The sequence below is a fragment of the Ctenocephalides felis genome, unplaced genomic scaffold (assembly GCF_003426905.1).
Source record: "Ctenocephalides felis isolate EL2017-DRISC unplaced genomic scaffold, ASM342690v1 CF-g0.4_SCAFFOLD_01170, whole genome shotgun sequence".
Taxonomy (NCBI): domain Eukaryota; kingdom Metazoa; phylum Arthropoda; class Insecta; order Siphonaptera; family Pulicidae; genus Ctenocephalides; species Ctenocephalides felis.
In genome coordinates, this window is record NW_020537324.1 from 45,764,409 (window position 1) to 45,785,202 (window position 20,794).

Below are 20,794 nucleotides of genomic sequence, written 5' to 3' on the forward strand. Positions count from 1 at the left end.
TAATAATTCATACTGGAAAGCTTCACACACCATATTCTTCAAGTCATCTTACGATTATCTTACATTATCAGGATCAGCGTTGTACCATTTTCTGGCCTGTTAACTCAAGCGCGGCACCAAGAATATGGCTAATTCTATCTGTGACACTTCATACGTCTCACAAATTGCATCTATCGCTCTAAACCACGATTTTACGTGTCATCCCTATTGCCTCAAAATTAAGGTATCATTGCTAGAATTTCCTGATTTCCCATTACGTCGTGTACATTTAACACGGTAACATTTAATAAACATTGTAGTTTGTATTTCCTACAAAGGGTATGGGCGTGTTTCCATACAGAATTGGCCCCACCCTGGTATTTAAATTATTTTGATGCCATTCTATAGGTATTTTCGAGAAAATTCGATATACCAAATTTCAAATCCGTAGCTCATCATTTGGCCGAGATATCAGTGAAAACATGTGAAAGTGGCCCCTTTTTTCAAACTCACTTTTTGTCGGAAATATGAGAGATATCGGAAAACTGTTTACGTCATTCTATTTGTACTGATCTTGTCTATATTATTTATAATGAATAATGTTAAAAAATTGTCATTTACTGGATGAAAACTTGAAAATAAGTTTTTATTTGAAATTTTCGACCAGTACGGTTAATTTGACTACTTTCTAAATAGCATCATTTTAAAGCCTGTATATTTTACTTTTATTATCCAAAATTATATTTAAATCAAATTGGAACTTTTTATAAAAAGTTGAAAAAACCAAAGGTAGTACACGCGGTACCCGTAGAATATCCGTGTAAGTAGCGTCTCTTAATAGCAAACCAGTGCACATTGCGCTTGGCGCGCATCGGAACATATTCTATATAAAAGTAATACTTATTTAACAAATAAAACTAGATAAATACAATCATGTCTTTGATATTCATATATTTATGTATATAATTATTGTGGTTATATATTTATATACAATGGTTTTTTTTGTTTTGAAATTATACCTAAAACTTTATTTGATTTTATATTTTATATTGTTACTGTATATTAGTTTATAACGATAGAAATACATAAATAAATAGTCACTATATTTACCATAGTAATATGGAAGTTAAGTTACGAAGTTATTAAGACACTTTCAATCGTAGTCGCTATCATTGTTAATAGAAACTGTAGTTCTTTCTGTTATAAATATTATGTCTTTTATATTTATATTTTGTGTATACAAAATAATGATGCATTCAACCATTCACTCACAATAAAAACTAAATATACAATTATTCTTTGAATAACAATTGGAATATTGAGATAAAAATACGTTCTTTACTCTGTCATATCTTTATCGATACTGCAATAATACAAAGATAGATAGATAGAAAGATAGAATATAATATAAAAAATTCTTAATAATTTGAAATGCTCTAGCTTTGTTACTTAATTTTATTTTTAAAAATGCATCAGTTTGTGTTTAAGCTGCTTCCAGTATAGTTACTTCAAGAATTTATAATATATCAAAAAATATAATGTTTTGGTAATTACTATCATAGATTTCACAGTTATTTTATTTTAGTTGTTTGCTTTTTTGTATTCTGTGTGAAATCTGTATTTAGATTTTTTCTGATTCAAATCCATTGTTATTTTAGTGAGAGCTTTGGTGGTTTAGTGGGTATTTTAGTAATTTCATAATTATAAACTTAATAGAAACAATAATGCCGGAAAATTGCAAAATCTGCAATAAACAAGTGTTTAAAAAGTTTCTATTAACAATGTTAATAACAGTTTCTATTAACAATGATAGCGACTACGATTGAAAGTGTCTTAATAACTTCGTAACTTAACTTCCATATTACTATGGTAAATATAGTGACTATTTATTTATGTATTTCTATCGTTATAAACTAATATACAGTAACAATATAAAATATAAAATCAAATAAAGTTTTAGGTATAATTTCAAAACAAAAAAAACCATTGTATATAAATATATAACCACAATAATTATATACATAAATATATGAATATCAAAGACATGATTGTATATATCTAGTTTTATTTGTTAAATAAGTATTACCTTTATATAGAATATGTTCCGATGCGCGCCAAGCGCAATGTGCACTGGTTTGCTATTAAGAGACGCTACTTACACGGATATTCTACGGGTACCGCGTGTACTACCTTTGGTTTTTTCAACTTTTTATAAAAAGTTCCAATTTGATTTAAATATAATTTTGGATAATAAAAGTAAAATATACAGGCTTTAAAATGATGCTATTTAGAAAGTAGTCAAATTAACCGTACTGGTCGAAAATTTCAAATAAAAACTTATTTTCAAGTTTTCATCCAGTAAATGACAATTTTTTAACATTATTCATTATAAATAATATAGACAAGATCAGTTACAAATAGAATGACGTAAACAGTTTTCCGATATCTCTCATATTTCCGACAAAAAGTGAGTTTGAAAAAAGGGGCCACTTTCACATGTTTTCACTGATATCTCGGCCAAATGATGAGCTCTACGGATTTGAAATTTGGTATATCGAATTTTCTCGAAAATACCTATAAAATGGCATCAAAATCATTTAAATACCAAGGTGGGGCCAATTCTGTATGGAAACACGCCCAGATCCTTTTCTAGAATTATTAGAAGGCAACCCAAAGATTGATCCTTCAGTCTACTGAAGCTATATATCACTACAGCTTGATATCAGAATAGTGCGGAATTTGAACCAGCAACCGTGATAAAATTAATGCAAAATAGATGGTTCGTTGTGAATAATATTGAGTATATAAAGCAATATTAATGAACATGCATTGTGGCGGACATAGCTCAGAGGTAGCATGTCCGACTCACATGCCGGAGATCGTTGGTTCGATCCCTGGCGCTTCCAATTGTAAAAATATAAAAAATGTGTCAGAATTTCAATTGTAAGATGAATGTAAAAAAAAATGGTTAGAATGTATAAGGTATTGAATGTATAAAAATTGAATTAGAATTGAAATAAAGAAAAATGAAATAGTAGAAAGACCGTACGAACGAGAAAAAAAAAAGGGAAGAATGAGATAAGTTGAACTAGTAGAAGAATAGAATTAGTGAACGAAGTAAGTTGAGAGAAAGTATCTAGTATAGAAGAATAGAATCTGTATATAAATTGAATTTGATATAAAAAATTAGTATAGAATGTAAATAAAATGTTGTAGGTGGCTAAATGCTCAGAGTAAGCGAGGCCAAATAAAAATTATGAAAAAAAAAAAAAAAAATTATGAAAAAACATGCATCGATTGTGGATTGAATGCTTGTTTATATTATCGGCCAGTGACCTACGTTGAAACGTCGTTTGCATGTTTATCTCTTTTATCTATCTTTTCAAGTAACTAATGTAAGTTATGCATATAATTTCGGCATGTAGGCAGGTCAACGGGTAAGCAGGTAGACAAGTAGACAGGTGAACAGGTGGACAGGTAGGCAGGTACAAAAGTAGACAAATTGACAACTTATACAAGGAATTTTTTGAACAAGTAAACTGTTAGATAAGAGATAATTTTTCGGCGTCCATTTCTACAAACCTTTAATAAAGTTTTGATTGACCAAAAAAAATCTACAGATGGTATAAACGAAATGCAGCTGTTTTGAATATTTTTTCAATGAAAGAAAGCGTTAATAGACTGGTATGTTTATTAAAACACGGTTGTTTGCTTAGTTAGCGATAGATAGATATTGTACGATTTTTATCGCTATTTTGAATTATTTGCAAAATCTCCACAATAATTTTTCTATATTTTTAGATTAGGCAACTATTACTATTAGCCTACTTATGGCAACAATAAAGCGATCATAAAACTAACAAAGCAATGGTTGAAATTGGCAATATTGTAGGGATCTAATTTTTTTCTTCTATTTGTATTTACATAGAAGATTAGGTTAGCTATAGTAAAAAATTGACACTAATATAAAAAAACGCCCTTAAGCCTAATATTGAAATTGTGTTATATGACCGACAATTATTTAAAAATATATTTATAGTAATATGATATTTATTAGTTATATTACTTTTTTGAGCTGATTTTTGAAGACTTAACCTAAATTCTCACGAAAAGCTCATCAGTTAACCATTCTCCGATGTATAGAGATTATATTAGATACCCATACAAAGAATGGTGATCGGTTGATCATCAGGCTATGATAGTCAGCCGATCCTCGAGCATCGGATGACGATCAGAATGTGTCATCGGGGCAAGACCCGCTGGGCATCGGATGTTAACATCAGCGCTAGACTGCCGAATAAGCATCGGCCGAGGATAGTAACCGAGCATCGGCCGAGGATAGTATACGAGCCTGTCATCCTGTTATAGTTGCCGAGGATCGGCTTATCATAGTAACTGAGTATCGGCCAAGAGTAATGGCCGACTGCTGACCAAGCGTGGTTAAAATAAAATTACAAAAAAAAATATATTGTACCATTATTTATTCAAGAATGTTTACATTTTAGAAAAACTTTGGAAACATAAAAATAAAATAAAATAATAGTTTTTGAATCTTAGACAATATTATAATAATATTGTTCTAGTAGTATAGTTATAATAATATTATTAATAATAGTCATAATCTTAATAGTAGTAATAATTATAATAGAACAGAAATCAGTTTAAACTTTACAGCTTATTTACGCTTGTTTACGCTTACTGCCACCTCTGTCTGCAAAATTTGCCAGAAACGACCAAACGCTAGATCTTAATTTTTTTGTTTGGTCCGAGTCACCGAATTTTTTTTGTATAACATCTGAAATATAAAATATACGTATATTGCAAATAAATAGATACATCCTGTGACAAAGGCCAAGAGCATATAAAAAAGTTTTTATTGTTATTTAAATCAAAATCGATCAAAACGCAATATAACTTATCTTCTATTTCATCAAGCCATGAATATGGGACCAAATCAATTTCATTGTAACCAGGACCCCGCCTAGGTAAAATCACACAACTGCATATTCACTTGGCCCTTCCTCATTGGAAATGTTAGCACTCATCTAATATTCAAAAAATTAATGTTTATATAAATACAATACAATGAATCAATAAAATTTTGAAGATTTTTAAGTTGTTAAAAAGAAAATACTTACGTTGAACGCTTATTTTATAGATCCTACGATTGTTTTACGTGCTTCTTTCGGTCACGTGCTACACTTGACTGAAAGTTCTCAACAAAAGTAAAGCATACGCGCACACATTACAGTCACAATTAACTTCTTACTCACGCACACACGATAGTGTCGCACTTAAAAGTCAATATGTACAATATATACACGCAGTTAGTCAGTCGACTCGAGTTTGCTATGAACGTACGCACACAACCAAGTATATATACATATATTTATTGCACTAATAGAAAAGACCGACTCACACACTAATGCTTCATCCACAATCTATATATACTTAGATATAGATCCTTTTCTTATTTTTTTTCTCCCCTACAGACATCCCTTTGACAGTGCATCTTTCGCACGCATAAAATGTACCTGCTGCTTTGCAGCATTTAATGTATGACCTTGCTTGCGAGTCGGCTACTTCGGAAATATATTCTTTTACGTTTGCAGGTTTTGAATCATCGCAGTATATGGAAGCTATGAACGGATGACTAATATAATTTCTATTAAAAAATTTAATTGTAATAGGCCAAACTTGTAGATTCGAATTTTTATAAATTTGCAAACCGTCAATGTGAATAAGCACTTCAATTGTATTTTCAGAAAATATACGCGGTGAAATAATTTTTTTTAATCCACTTGCTACACCAAGATATTTATAATAACTTTCAGTTTCTTTCAGACTTGTTATAGTTTCTACCACTTGGTGATGTTTAGTTTGGAGTAATGCCTGGGCCGTTTAAGGCAGTGTTGGATGACCTTGTTCTCTAAATGATACAAGTAATTCGGAAATTACATTTAATTGAAGGCTATCCAGATTCTTTAAAGCTTACTGACGAAGCTCTTTTCTTATTGTGTCTGATTCCACTACGTTCTCCTCGGCAATACTTTCATGATTACTATAAACATTATCAGTATCTGTTTCATTAGAAACAATAACCTCACTTTCTGCCAAGTATCTACGCTGATTGTCATCATCAATACAGCCACTAAAACTGTTCTCATTGTCACTTTCATTACCACTAATAAATGCACTATAATTAATTTCTTCATTTACTTGATTATTTACACTTAATTCAGTTTCACCAAATTCACTATTTGAATTATTATGATCTCGATCAATTTTGTTATGAATAGAAACAGTTACGAAGAGGGTGTATCAGATAGGGATATAATATCCATGTACTTTTTTAATGCCCGAAGTTTTTTTACACGGTCGGACATTATTTCAGAAATTGAAAAAAAATATTTAATAGGAACGATCAATTTTTTTTCTACTGCATACGACTGTATATATTGCAGGTAAATAATGCTTAAAAACAGCTGATATGACATTTAGTGCGCATACGCCTAAAGGGAAATTTATCATATCATCGACCGAGAAGCGATGATCGTACATTATTATTATCAATATAGTTCGGCGGCCGATGGTGTGCCAGCCATAGGCTGATAATCAGACACCGACGCTCGGCCGAGATTGGTAGCCGAGCCTCGGTCGATCGTTGATTTTTTTCGAGCATCGGGGACTTCGTATGGGTATGTATATAATAGTTATGTGTACAAATCTTTTGAATATCTAATTCGTAAAATGTATAGATCTATTATTTCAAAATAAACTTCTGGTGTATGGCTTCGTACCTTGAGGCAAATAGTTGGAACATTCCGTACCGTAATGAAATATTCCAAGAATATTTAATGGTTTCAAATATATTATTATAAGACCTGAAACTTTCATTATTCATATTTTTTAGACAAAATATAAGCGCTTATAAATAGGACGATGACGTGTATATAAGTTTACATGGCAAGTGAATGAACAGAAATTAATGAAGGGGTATAGGAATGAAGGATCTTGTCTCCAACAAAAAGAATTATATAAACTGTATTATAAAGTCATATTTTTCAAAAATTTTAAAGTTTTCAAAAAAATTTAGTTTTTAAAAATTCTAATTTTTGGTACAAAAAGTTTCAGCAATTTGCCTTGAAGCACAATGGCACTAGTGGGTACTAGTGTTCTTTTTATTTTACACCTTTGCCAGCGCAAAGGTTCAGTTGGTCCTTTTTACCGCACCCAGGCGTAAGCTTTCATAGAGACTGTACAAAAAAAATGGTTGAATCTAACTTAAAACTAACAATACATCTTATAAAAGAGTCAAATAACATATACTTAAAAATTATATTAAGGTCTCGTAAACTAAACAACGGTGATCATAACCAAAACAAATAACAACGAAAGAAAATATTGTTTTATAGATTTTCAAATATTGCAGTTTGTCTTCTAATAACGACGTCGTAAGAATCAAGGTGATGGCTGGTTATATATCTTTTTCCCTCTACTTTTAAATATTGTGGTCACAAAATTCTTAACTTTACTTGTTTTTGAGATATCGGTGCTGGACATCTTTACCCGCGGACCATATTGAGCTCCGCTCTACCGTATAGATATACACAATTTTAGTATCAAACGATCAAGAATGTTTTAAATCGTTTAGAGAACACAAAAATAGCAAATAGGATTTTCTGTTAAAATAATAAACTTCTCTTCTTCAGCAATTTACCCAATAACTTTTGATATTTCACCTTCTATCTTCTAAAATGCGTAGGAACAGTGCATTTAATTTAGAGATTTTTTTTTAAATTAATACAAAAATGAAACTTTTATGAATCACTTCAAATATGAAAGTTTTACTATTAACAAACAAATTAAGAAAAATGTGTAATATGTGCAATAAAAAATAATATTTTAAATAAAATGTGTACGAAGCTTTAAAATTAGTTTCCTAGAATAATTATTAAATAAAATAAAAACACATTTTAACACAAGTTTAGGGTCAATTGGGAATTGAATTAGATAAACTCAAAGGATCATTGTAATCCTAGTAATGAGATTTAATTCATCGTTAGATTTTCTCCAGAGCCTATGTTGTCTTTTGGAGAACGAGTAAAGTTTTATATTATTAGCAGAATCTGAATACTAATTTTTAAATATTTTATAATAACTAGTGGAGCATGGCGTCGAGCCTTAAGCCTAATTGCTACTACTTTCCGAACCGTGAGTTATCCATTTTTAAAGTTTTGTAATTTTGCAATTAGACATTTTGGAGAATTTTGTATTTTCTGAACCTTTTTTAATTTTTTTTTTTAAATCATAGTTTATTGTTTTTTTTTTTTTTTTTTTGAATATGGAAGTGATCAGGATCTGGGAAGGGAATGTAGTTGAATAACCTTGTTTCTTGCTTTGCTTGTGCTTGTAGCTGTAGCTCCAAATTTGAACTTCCTATCTAGATTTTGATCTTCCTCTTTATTTAATCTTGATTTACTTGGTTTATGCTTGTTTTGCTTGATTTCTCCTTCGATTGCTGGACGTCACATCCGTCTCGTCTGGACCAATGTTTTTAGGATGGTTAAATCCAGCTCGTAAAGACCAATGTTTTTTAAAATGATTGATTTGATTGCTTGCCTTATGAAGGACAAATTGTAAATACTTTGATTATAACTGTATATATTTATTTTATATTAATAGCAAGTTATAAGTATATTTACAATAATTTTAATATTGTTTTTGACAACGATCTGATTGATTGATTGATTTGTATAATTTTCTATTGATGATTTTTTGTTTTCTATATCAATATAGCCGCATGCTTTGATTGGCGCGAACAATAGTTATAATCACAAAAATGTATTACAATGACTTTTATTCTTAGAAATATGTAACACAGCCCAATATAATTATTTAAACAAAGCTGATGAATAATAGGTCACTCAACAAGTCCGAAAGTTGACACATAGGTCGTGTTGCTATGTAATAATCCATATGCTATGTAGGAAGCACCAATTTTAAGAAAATATATGTCAAAATTTCATGACAATTCGACAATTAGTTTACAAGTTACAGAGGTTCATGTGACGCTACTTTTGAGTTTTTCAAAACCATGAATTCAAAGCAATTTTGTGTGTGGATGTATCATTGCTTTTTGATGGGTAAAAATACAATCGATGCCAAAGTATTACTTAATAAGTGTTATCTGAACTCTGCCAAATCAAGGAAAACCCTAAACGATATCAATAGAACGTGTTAGACATATCGTTCACAAAGATTTGAATAGAAAAAAGCTCTGTGCTCAATCAGAAAAAGTTGATGATTGGTAAGAGTATTTGGAGCTATTTAATCGAAAAAACTGAATTTTTGCATCAATATGTTACCATGAATGTGACCTGGCTTCACCAGTACACTCCGGACTACTAGACAGTCAGCCGAGTGGACTAGACACGGTGACGAGAAAAAATGCAAACGATCCGTTAGCAAGGCAATAATGTCAGTTTGTTTGGATTCGCAAAGAATCATCAACTATCTTGAGAAAGGCCAGACCATCAACAGTGACTATTGTTTAACGTCATTGGAGCATTAGAAAATTCATATCGGAAAAACGGCCCCATTTGAAGAGAAAACAGTGCTTTTTTTCGGACAACGCACCAAATCACAAATCCGTGAAAACAATGGCATAAAAAAACATGAATTGCGCTCCGAATTGCTTCTCTACTTACCATATTCTCTAGATCTGTTTCCCAGCGACCATCATATCCTGTACCATATCTCAAAAACATGCTCGCTGTAAAGAAATTTTTGCCGAATAAAGAGATGATCGCCGAATTTCGTGGCAAAGTACAAATGGTACTGAAAAAAACGGCCTCGAAAAGTTCGAAGTTCGCTATAATTGGTATATCGTCCTTAAAGAAAATTATATTGTATAAAGAAAAGAATTTTGCCAAAAATTGGAGTTTTTTTAGTTATCCTATGGCTTATTAACTTCCCGTAGGGTAAGTTATTGTAAGCGTCCAAAAACCGAAATTGAAAATTTTTGCATTTCTCGACGTTTTGAAGGTTCCTGAACAATTTGGCATACCTCAGAAAAAATGTATGTGTGGTGTGTGTCTGTGTGTGTATATATATGTATGGATACAATTTTTCTGTCACGTTTTCGGGCGCACGGATCAAGCGATTTTAATGGTTCAAAAACATTCGATTCCTTTTGAAAGAGAGATGTGCTGATTAGTTTTTAGCAATGGCAGGGCCAGCAGTTACGAAGATAAAGAGCAAAGAGTGCAGAAAATAGAAATCGAGTTTTTGAGAGAACGGAGCATCCGATTTAAATGATCTAAAAAGCATTCAATTGGTAATGATTTGGAGAAATGGTTATTAGTTCTTGGCAAAGGCAGGCCCAGCCATTTCAAAGATACAGAGCTAAATGTGCAAAAAATGGCCGTTTTTGAGGGAACTAAGTGCCGATTTAAATGATTCAAAGAACTTCCTGCTTGTTTTAACAAAATAATTGATTTTGGAAAAAAAATTCAGTTCATTCAATTCAGCAATTCAGTTTATACAATTGTTATAAATATTAGATAATATTACAATATTTATAATAATCTATCTGAAAACATTCAATATTTTTGGAACATTTCGTTACGGTACGGGAAGTTCCAGTAATTTGCCTTAAGGCACAATACCATACACCCCACTAGCAGTAGCGGCGCTAGGCGTCGGCGGTGTCGGCGACCGCCGACGGCCTCGCGCCTGGGGGGGCCTCGCAAGAGGCCCCGGAGAAATTTTAATTATTTAAAATTTAGTTAATTTTCATACGGATGTGCGAGTAAAAAAGGTGATTAGTGGTTTACGGGCACTATCATTTTACTCTTTTATCTTTTATGAACATTATCTAACATCGTCTGTCAACACTATAGATTATTAAATCTAAATAACTTCGCGCAAGCTAATTTTCTGGTTGTTTATATTTGTGTATTTCTTATGTGAGCACTATGTAAATCATCGTTATTTTTGGAAATATAATACATACGAGTGGGAATCTTAACGTATCGAAACAGTAATTAAATATTCGAGGAATAAAAGTAATCAATGATCAATAAAAATTGATCAATGAGAAATAACAATGAGATAATAACAAAAACTGTTAATTTGAAACTAATCATTGTTTCACACCGTCAACACAAGCAATATATTTTTTTAAACATTCTATCGAGATGATCAGTTCTTTCAAATAAAATTAAAAACCTTTTAAACTTTTTTTGTATCTCCGAAACCGCTAAATCTGCCTTGGACAATTTATCAACACGAATCGAATGTTTTTTTAAATCCTTTAAATCGGTTGATCCGCTCTGATGTCGTCGACAAAAAATTAAAGCGTCTTAAAAAACGACATTTTGACATTTTTGAACCAATTTTAAAAATTCAAAAACTGATCGAAAGTTTTCAGTTGGCGATCGTGGTGAATTGTTTTTCGTCAAGATCGACCGCACAGTTTCTTCGTAATTTATTGTAAAAATATTTTTTCAAAAAAAACTTGTTAGTATCATCTAACATAAATTTTATGGAACTACGATAAATGATTAATTATAAAAAGTCATTAAATTTTAGAATAATGGGACGAGCTTTTAGACCATGTCTACCTACTATGCTATGTTGGGATTTGTGCACTCAGATTAGTATGAACATAGATTTCTTAAATCTAATTAATCACTTGCAGAATGCAAAATTTTATCTAATTAGTTATTAAGTCGGTGATTTCCAACCATTTTTTATTCATAATGATTGAAAAAACATGAAATTTGCTAATCAAATGATTGGGCAAAAGGAAACTTTTTCGCAATAATTATTTAATTTTAGTGCTTTTCTAATAGCTGGAGAACAAACCATTTTTGCCGAAGAGTTTGTATATTTTAACTTGTGTAATTTTTGTCTATTTCAATTGGTGTATTTATCTGATTAAAAATAAATCTCTTATACAGTTATAGTAATCGCAAAAAAAATCTAAAACAAAATTTTTTATATATCTTCAAAGATTTCTGAACATTTTGGCAAATTTTCGTCGACGATTTCGCGAACATGGATCAACCAATTTGAAAAATTCAGAAAACATTTGACATGTATTGAAGGTAAGAAGACGTGCTGATTAGGTTTTAACAAAGGCAGGATAAGCCGTTTTGAAGATACGGGACAAAAAGTGCCAAACTGATTACATTTTTAGGAAGGCAGGTCTAGCGGTTTTGGAAATCCAGTAGAAAAGTACAACAAAAGCCATTTGGCATATGCACATCAAATTATCAGATATTTTATAAAGATTTTAATTAATAGTGAGTTAAGTTAGACTGCAACGCGGCGTTTACGCGCTTCGATATTTCGTCTCTAAGCAGCTAACGCAACGTGATTGCTCTGAAAAAAAGTTCGAAATTTTCAACAAAATATTTCAAATTAAAAAAAGTCAATTTCTTTCACTTTTCAAATTTTTTCTAAGCTTTTCAAAAATTTAAATTACGGCACGAAAAGTTTCAGCAATTTGCCTTTAGGCACGATGCCATGTACCACTAGCAACTTGCAACTAGCAAAAAAGGGGGGCCTCGCAAACGAATTTCGCCGACGCCCACGAATGGTCTAGCGCCGCCACTGCCCACTAGTTTAGTGATATGTTTGAAATTAATCAATTTCATTTTTAATAAATAAATAAATAAATAAGTTAATGAAATAAATTCGGTGTTACTTATCATTTTTGTTGACTTAACAATTATTTTCAAATTATAATGAATTATGTAATCATCTTTAAATTTGGCGCTTTAAACTTTCCTTTCTCTTTCTCTTTCGTATTTTGTCTTTGTTAAGTTGAATTTTTATCTGTTTAATCATCACCCGAAAGGATGAGACCCACAACGACATGTTATAATCGAATAGAAACTTGTTCGATCAAACGTTCTTGATCTCTCTCCTTGAACCCTATCTCAAAATATGTATAGTTTAGCTGTTATGGCAACCCCAATCTCTCGCTTATTTTTAAAATATTTATGAAATATCTGATAATTCAATAAATATATAATAGTATAATTAAAATTACTTAAATTGAATATCACAGGTTTATAATATATTTTATAAATCTTTCATAATTATATACATATTTTATAAAATAGTGGTTATAAGAGTTTTTGTAACATTTTTTTATATTGAGTAATTATCCTGGAGTATACGATGACTCTTTATAACTTAAATAACAAGTATTAAAATATCTAAAATAGTATATCAAAATTGAGTGATCAAAAGATGATTGAATATATTTCTTTTGATAAAATAGTCATTCCAGTGAATAAGTTATTAAGTCGAATTTCGGCAAAAATGCCTTAAGTCTGGAAGTATTAACTATTTTTCCGAAAATTATTATTAAATTGAAAAATTATTGGTTAGGAGTAAAAATTAATGACTTTATAAAAAATTTAAACCATCAGTTCAAATACGCGATATTACATCAGTAATAGAACTTCGAAATAAAGCCTTGCAATATAATAAAAATTGAAAAAAACACTTATTCACTGGAACGACAGAAATATTGTAGAATAAAATCATACTTTGAAGTCAAATATTTATAAAGTTAATTGTACTAATGCTTTCATTACTCACCGACCGCCACTGCCATTGAGTATTGTTGCATACGAATCATGTTACTCAAAATGTTTTCATTACCAAGCGCGATTTTTCATGGATTACGTAACATGAGTCCATCATCAATTGTAAATTCAGCATTAGTAATGTAGTATATCCAAGGATTCTGAAAATTAATTTGGATATTAAAATTCTTTCGTCGTTGCTCTCTCGTCATTCTTTTGTATTTTTTTAAACAAACTTAAAAATGCATTGTTTTGATTACTGAGAACGCTGTAAATTTTATCAGTATTCCACATTTTAAAATTCATTATTGGTTGAATATTGTAACTATTATTTCGTAAAATCCCTTTAAAATTAAAAATAAGGCATGAGATCTGTTTGCTCCTGCCTATACCAATAAAAAACACATTTCTGTCATTAGGAATTAATTGGGAATTTTACTGAACATAGTACGATAGTTGTTTGTTTCATGTGTGTTATATGAAGTGATGCAGTTCAATCATTTAGTTTGAACAGTATAATTACTTAAAGTCAAATTGGAACTTTGTGCCCCGCACTACACTCTATAACATCAACATTCATTCCCGGTGAAGTAAATTTTTTCAAAGAACTTGGGATATTGATAGAAAGTCTAATTTTAAGAAAAAAATGTTCTATAAGATTTCTCGAAAAACTCAATATTTTTCAAGTTGTTCGTAATTAATGAATCGCATTATTATACGTTTCTCATTGTTTTTTCTTGCAATTAACTCCAAAAATATTCATTTTATTGCAATGCTGTTAATAAACAAAAAGGAACGTGTAAAAATCTGAGCAACTCGTTATCTTATAAAGTGCTTAATGTTAGTGCATTACTAAGCTAGATATTGAAGATCAATTTCATTTTTTGTTTTGTCTGTGATTCTAACGATTTATTTATTGCCATCTAGCGTCTTTAGTGTTTCTAGTTTTGCAGTGCATGAAATAGGGGGAAGTCCCGAGTGCCGGACACCTAAGATTATATATAAATAAATCAAAAAATATTTTACAAAATGTTTATTAAATTATGACTTATGTTAGATAACAAAGTTAGAAATCAAACTAAATTAACAAAAACGCAATCTTTGCTAACCAATAATTAATACTATCAATCAAACTTTGGTAACAAAAAATATAATTTTACAAAGGGACACCTAGTACCGGACATTTCAAAATATCCAGCATTGAACACATATGTAGAATGTAGCCATCTCCATACTCTGGAATGTCCGCACAGTCGCGTTTGACAAATATTCTTAGATATTGCAAAACAAAATCACTAATTGTCCACCATTTTGGCTGGGCCACACCGATGCTTTCAGCTGGAGCATTCATCATAAGATTTTCATTCTTTGACTAGAAAATACGAAAAATGGGGATATGTAGAGACCGTTAGCACTCATACAGAACAAAATTAAATAATTAGAATAAAATACGTCAATTTTCACAAGAAAAATCAATATGTTTACTTCCGGAGCTAAGGGACAACTTACGAGTAATGTCCGGTGCTAAGGGACAAACAGTTTCGTTCATTTGGTGGTACCTACTAAAATTGTTTAAAATATCTAGTAATATTCTATCATATTACGGATAACGATCAAATACTACTTTTATTTTTGAATGCTACTAAAATATAAATGCATAAATACAATAGAATTACTTCTATTGATATTTAGGTAACGCCGTGTTTTTGTGCCTAAAACAACAAAGGGTTGTTCCCGCCGTGGCCGTGTGCGTCAAAGGTGAGTCTTGGCGCGTGATCCTGCACCTGTGTGCCCCCCGCGCTCCTTTCGCTTGTATTTTGAAATAAAAAGATTTATACTTGCTTAAATAATACGTGTTAAATAGAGTGTCCGGCTTTAGATGCCATCCGGCGTTACGGGACTTCCCCCTAAGCTTTATAAAATGAGCACTGTTCTTAGTTTTTTGTACGTAGAATGAGTGAGCTGAGTTGCAAATAAGAGGTACATCCAATGGGTTTTACTTTTAAATCAATGGGTTTCATAAAATAGGGTTTTAAGATTTTTGGCTAAAAGAAGGCCGCATAATTTTGCACTTTTTAGATAATTTTAAGCCAATCGTATAAAAAAAAACAACGCAAATACGAACAAAGTATAATGGAATGGCTTTTAGGCTTTTAAATTTTTGAAATCAATTTTTACATTTTTTTAAATTAAACGACTTGTCATAGGACTTTTTTTTATTGTTTCAACAGTAATCAGAACTCTTACTTTATATGTTCTATAAGCTGCTTTGTTCAAGACTTATGACCTAAGATATTATTATGAGAGGCAACTTATCGGTTGACCATTCTCATATGTGTGGGATTTACATATTAGCTCAGCGGTTTCCAACCTTTTTTTCCTTGCGCCCCCCTTTTGAAAGAAAAAAATATTGCGCCCCCCCCCCTAATTTTTTTAACAATTTAATTTAAATATACTTAATTGAAATTATGATTTATTTAATCTCGTACCAAATAATGCACAATATACATACATACAAACATAAACATACAAAAATATACATACAAAAATATACATACAAACATAACTATGGATTATAGGAAAAAAATAATTTTAAATTTAATAAAAACAAATGATATAATATTTCACACAATATTAAAAAATTAATGCGACGGTTGAGCTTGTTTTTCAGCACAAATTTTCTCAAACCGCGGCTCCATTGTAGAAATCGCTGTTCTCAGTTCCTTTTCTATCACTAAACGAGATCGGTACTTTGTTTTTAATACTGCTACTGCAGAAAAACCAGTTTCACATAAGTAGGATGTCACAAATGGTAATAAAATTTCTAAGGCTTTATTTGTCAAAGTTGGAAAATCGTCCTTTACTTGTAACCAAAACTTAACAATATTCTTTTCGTCCTGAAACATCTGCTTCAATGTGCTATCACTAGATAAATCAATTATCATTTCCTGCTCTGCCGTTGGAAGTCCAAAATTATCATATTTATCAATAACAAATGGATTTCTAATCCATTCGTATTTGGAGATATCTAGATCTTTGAAGTAATGCGCAAATTGGTTCCTTAAACTAGTCATATGATTGATAATAAGATCTTTACTTGCTTCTATTTCATCATCATTAACACATGTAGTTTTAAAAGAAGGAAACATATCAAAGTTATTACTTTTCATACTAGCTATCCACAGCTCTATTTTTTTCATAAACGCCGTAATCTTGTCCTTTTGAACAAAAGCATGAATTTGAGTTCCTTGCATTGATTTATTTAAATCACTTAGTCTTTTAAAGATGTCAACTAGATACGCAAATTTTGCGAGAAACTTCGTGTCATAAAATATGTCTGCTTCATCTCTTTTATTATCAGCAAGAAAAATGGCAATTTCTTTTTTGAGCTCAAACACCCTTTGAAGTACTTTAGCACGAGAAAGCCAACATGCTTCACAATAATAAAGTAGTGCTTTGTATTCTGAGCCCATGTCATCACACAATTTTCCAAAAAGCCTTTCTCTTAATGGACTATTTTTGATAAAATTAACAACTTTTATTATAATTTCAAATACTTCAAGTAATTCTTCACCCATATTTCTTGCAACAAGAGATTGCCTATGAATCATACAATGCGTCCAAACTGCACGAGGAGCCACTTTTCGAACTAGGGCCTGCAGACCAGCATTTTTTCCTGCCATAGATGGAGCTCCATCAGTGCACAGTCCAACACAGTTCTCCCATAAAATACCATTTTCAATAAAAAAGTTATCAATCATATTAAAAATTTCACTCGCTGTAGCTTTGCCTTCAATTGCCTTACAGAATAACAACTCTTCTCTAATATCATTTTCCATAACATATCTTATATATGTTATTAAGTGTGCATCCTTAGCAACATCGGTAGCCTCATCTACTTGCAACGCGAAAGAAGATAATTTAATTTTTTCTATCAACTGATCGCAAAGATCATCAGATATATCTGATATCCGTCTTCCCACCGTATTATCTGCCAGCGGAATGCTTTTAATTTGATCAGCATATGATTCACCAAACATCGTAGCTATTATGTCAATAGCTGCTGGTAGTACTAAAGTTTCTCCTATTGAATGGGGTTTTTTGCATTTAGCAATTCTATACGAAACTTTGTATGACGCAAGTAACGCTTTTTGTGATACAGACAAAGCTTTTGAAAACGATTCTTTCTGTTTATTTAAGTTATCTAATTTTCTTTGGAAAAATTCTTTTGTTTTGCCAACATGATCGGCGTGCACTTTTTCCAGATGTCGTTTTAATTTACTTGGTTTCATGCTATCTGAGGCCAAAGTATTCATACACAGCAAACACATTGGTCGTTCTTGACCATTAATGATCTTATACGTAAATCCCAATGATAAGTACATTGGATCATATTTTCTATGTTTAGTTTTACTATTTTGTGAAGAAACATTTCCATTATTTTCACCACCCTCTTCTTCTGCTTCTTTAAATTTTCTTTTCAACCCAGTCACGTATTTATCCATTACAAACGGTTTTTATAACAAATCAAAGAAAATCACTTTTTCACTACTTTTCACAATAATTCCTGGCTAATAATGTGCTAAAACTAAAGCTATAAATTTTAACTCAATAATAATTTAGAAATGATTTTTTCTATATATGAACGCGTGTATCTCCAGCACAACTAATGAACTAATTCGATTTATAGATAACAGAATAAAAAGGATGCATTTGTTTATTTACTTAAGTTAGTCTCGAGTAAGCACGTGAATATTCGATATGATCCGAGTGTTTATCTTTTGTTTATAAGCCTACAGCTCACTCAACTACAAACGCAAAAACGAAATATTTTGAATGCACCAAAAGTATAGTATATTCATGCTTTTACATTTGTCCTGACAAAATTGCAGCGAAAATTGTAGATAACTTGCATACATTTTGCTGATTTGTTTTTGACACTTACTCAGCATTTAACAACCATATTTTTGATAGAGCTTCGCGCCCCCCCTGGGACGGCACCGCGCCCCACCAGGGGGGCGCGCCCCACAGGTTGGAAATCGCTGTAGCTCTTACGTCTAATAATTTACATATGATTGAATGATGCAACTATGTCCACGAAGGATAATTTCCACTTGGAATTATATTGTGACCTATAACCCGTAATTGTGGAAATTTGACATCAAAGTTGCCTCATGTCAGACTTGGCGGTAGCGGGAATCGAACAAGCGAACCTGGGACTAGTTGGTGCTAGCATACGCTCTAACCGATATCGCCACTGCTGGCCCCAATCATAGGACTTACAAGAAATCGGCCGAGTGCGGATATAATTTTTCGTCCTCGTTTCGGGCGCACAAATCAACCGATTTGAATTCCCATTGATGGGAAGACGTGCTGATTAGTTTTTGGCCAAGGCAGGTTCAGCCGTTACGAAGATACGTAGGAAGAAGTGCCAAAAATGGTAATTCAGTTTTTGAGAGATCTTAGTGCCCGATTTGAATAATTCAAGAAACATTTTACTTGTATTATCGGAATGAAGAGCTGTTCAAATTTTTGTTATTAGATATAAGTACAAATTTTGTTTAGATTTTTATGGGTTCCGTACCAACGTTATTTTATCTTCGATATTTCATCAATACACTTATGCAGCGTGATTGCTTGGAAAAATAAATTTTCAAGAAATTTAAAATTAAGAAAAAATCAAATAAAAAAAAAAGATCAAAAATTTGAAAATTCTTAAAAATAGTATTTTTTCTATCTAAGCTTATTTTTTTCAATCTGAGTTTTCAAAAAATTTTAAAGCTTTTAAAAATTTCAAATTCCGTTACTAGTTCAGTCATTTAGTAGTTTTACCTAAAGAGTTTTGCGGTAGTTTTGAAAATTTGTGATTTTATAGATTTTGACGTGATCTTTACGAATTTCAACTTTGCAACCTCGAATTTTTGCCGCTGTCGCCGCTATATTGGAAAAATGGCGTCAAAAATCAGTTTTTCAACGATATCTCCTTTCTGACTCATGTTACATTAAAATAACTATATACAAAATTAAACTAGACAAAATTTGCTATAACTTATTCAATCACGTTTTTTTCTGTAACATCAATAGTTTTAGCGTACGTGCGCCGCAAAGTTTCTGCTGCTCGCGCCACCTTCGAATATTTGGCCGCTCTTTGCACTTGAACGCATTCTCTCTAACAAATCAAAAATTTCAATGTTGAATTAAGCTTTTCTGCTCAAGTCTGGCCTAGAAATAACAAATTAATTATTTTTGTTTTTCATTTTTATTTTTGCTGATGATTGAACATTTTAAACATTTTAAAGTCGGTTTTCACTGTATAAATGGAAAATGAGAAATATAGCCAAATATAAAAGATAGTTGAAAGAGTTTTGATTCTTGAAATCATATCGGTTCAGTAGCATTTGATATCTTATTAGTCTGTAATGGTTTTCCCAGAAAAGTTTTGTATATATAAATTTAGATTTTTATACCTAATTTAAATCAGTGTGACTTCTTCTTGAAGAACTTCCTTCTCAAACTTAAAAAAAAGAGTTTTAAACCCTAGAAGCCACAAATTAAAGAACAAAAAACTTAGAATTATCATATCAGGCTTTAAAAACAATTAAGCATAATTTAGTCGCAAGTATGAGAGTATTTTCTATTTCAGGAAATTTTGATTCGTAAACAAAGGACACGTCTATGTAAAAATTCGATAGATGTTCTAAGTTTTTTCAAATCGTATTTTATTAAACCAAAAAAATCAATTAGAATGTTTAAAATTAGTTTAAAGTATTAAAATTACTCGGAACAAACAATACCCGAGTTTAGCTTAATTATTGTATATAGTTATTTTAAGGTAACATGAGTCAGATAGGAGATATCGTTGAAAAACTGATTTTTGACGCCATTTTCCCAATATAGCAGCGGCGGCGGCAAAAATTCGAGGTGGCAAAGTTGAAATTCGTAAAGATCACATCAAAATCTATAAAATCACCAATTTTCAAAACTTTCGGAAAACTCTTTAGGCAACAGCATTTTTTTTGCACCAAATGACTGGGCTATACAATAAGTTCCAGCAATTTGCCTTAAGCACGATGTAATACACTACTAGTATCATTTTGAGATAGCCGCGAAAAAGTTTCTTCTTTCTTCGAAGTATATAAATTAATGTACCTACGACGGTGCAACATGAGTACGAAAGAGATGGGCGGGTAGAAGTGTATCTGCGCAAC

The 20,794-nt window shown here is 31.3% G+C and overlaps 1 protein-coding gene across 1 annotated transcript; it reads right to left on the bottom strand.

Annotated features, from left to right (window-relative positions):
* Positions 1–4,658: 4,658 nt before the first annotated feature.
* LOC113367307 (zinc finger BED domain-containing protein 5-like) lies at positions 4,659–18,091 on the bottom strand. Its single transcript, XM_026608921.1, has 5 exons — positions 16,684–18,091; positions 16,275–16,539; positions 5,975–6,235; positions 5,514–5,644; positions 4,659–4,774 (listed from the first exon to the last, which is right to left on the bottom strand). The coding sequence occupies exons 1-5, from the start codon at positions 18,089–18,091 to the stop codon at positions 4,659–4,661; spliced, it is 2,181 nt and encodes a 726-aa protein (XP_026464706.1).
* Positions 18,092–20,794: the final 2,703 nt, after the last annotated feature.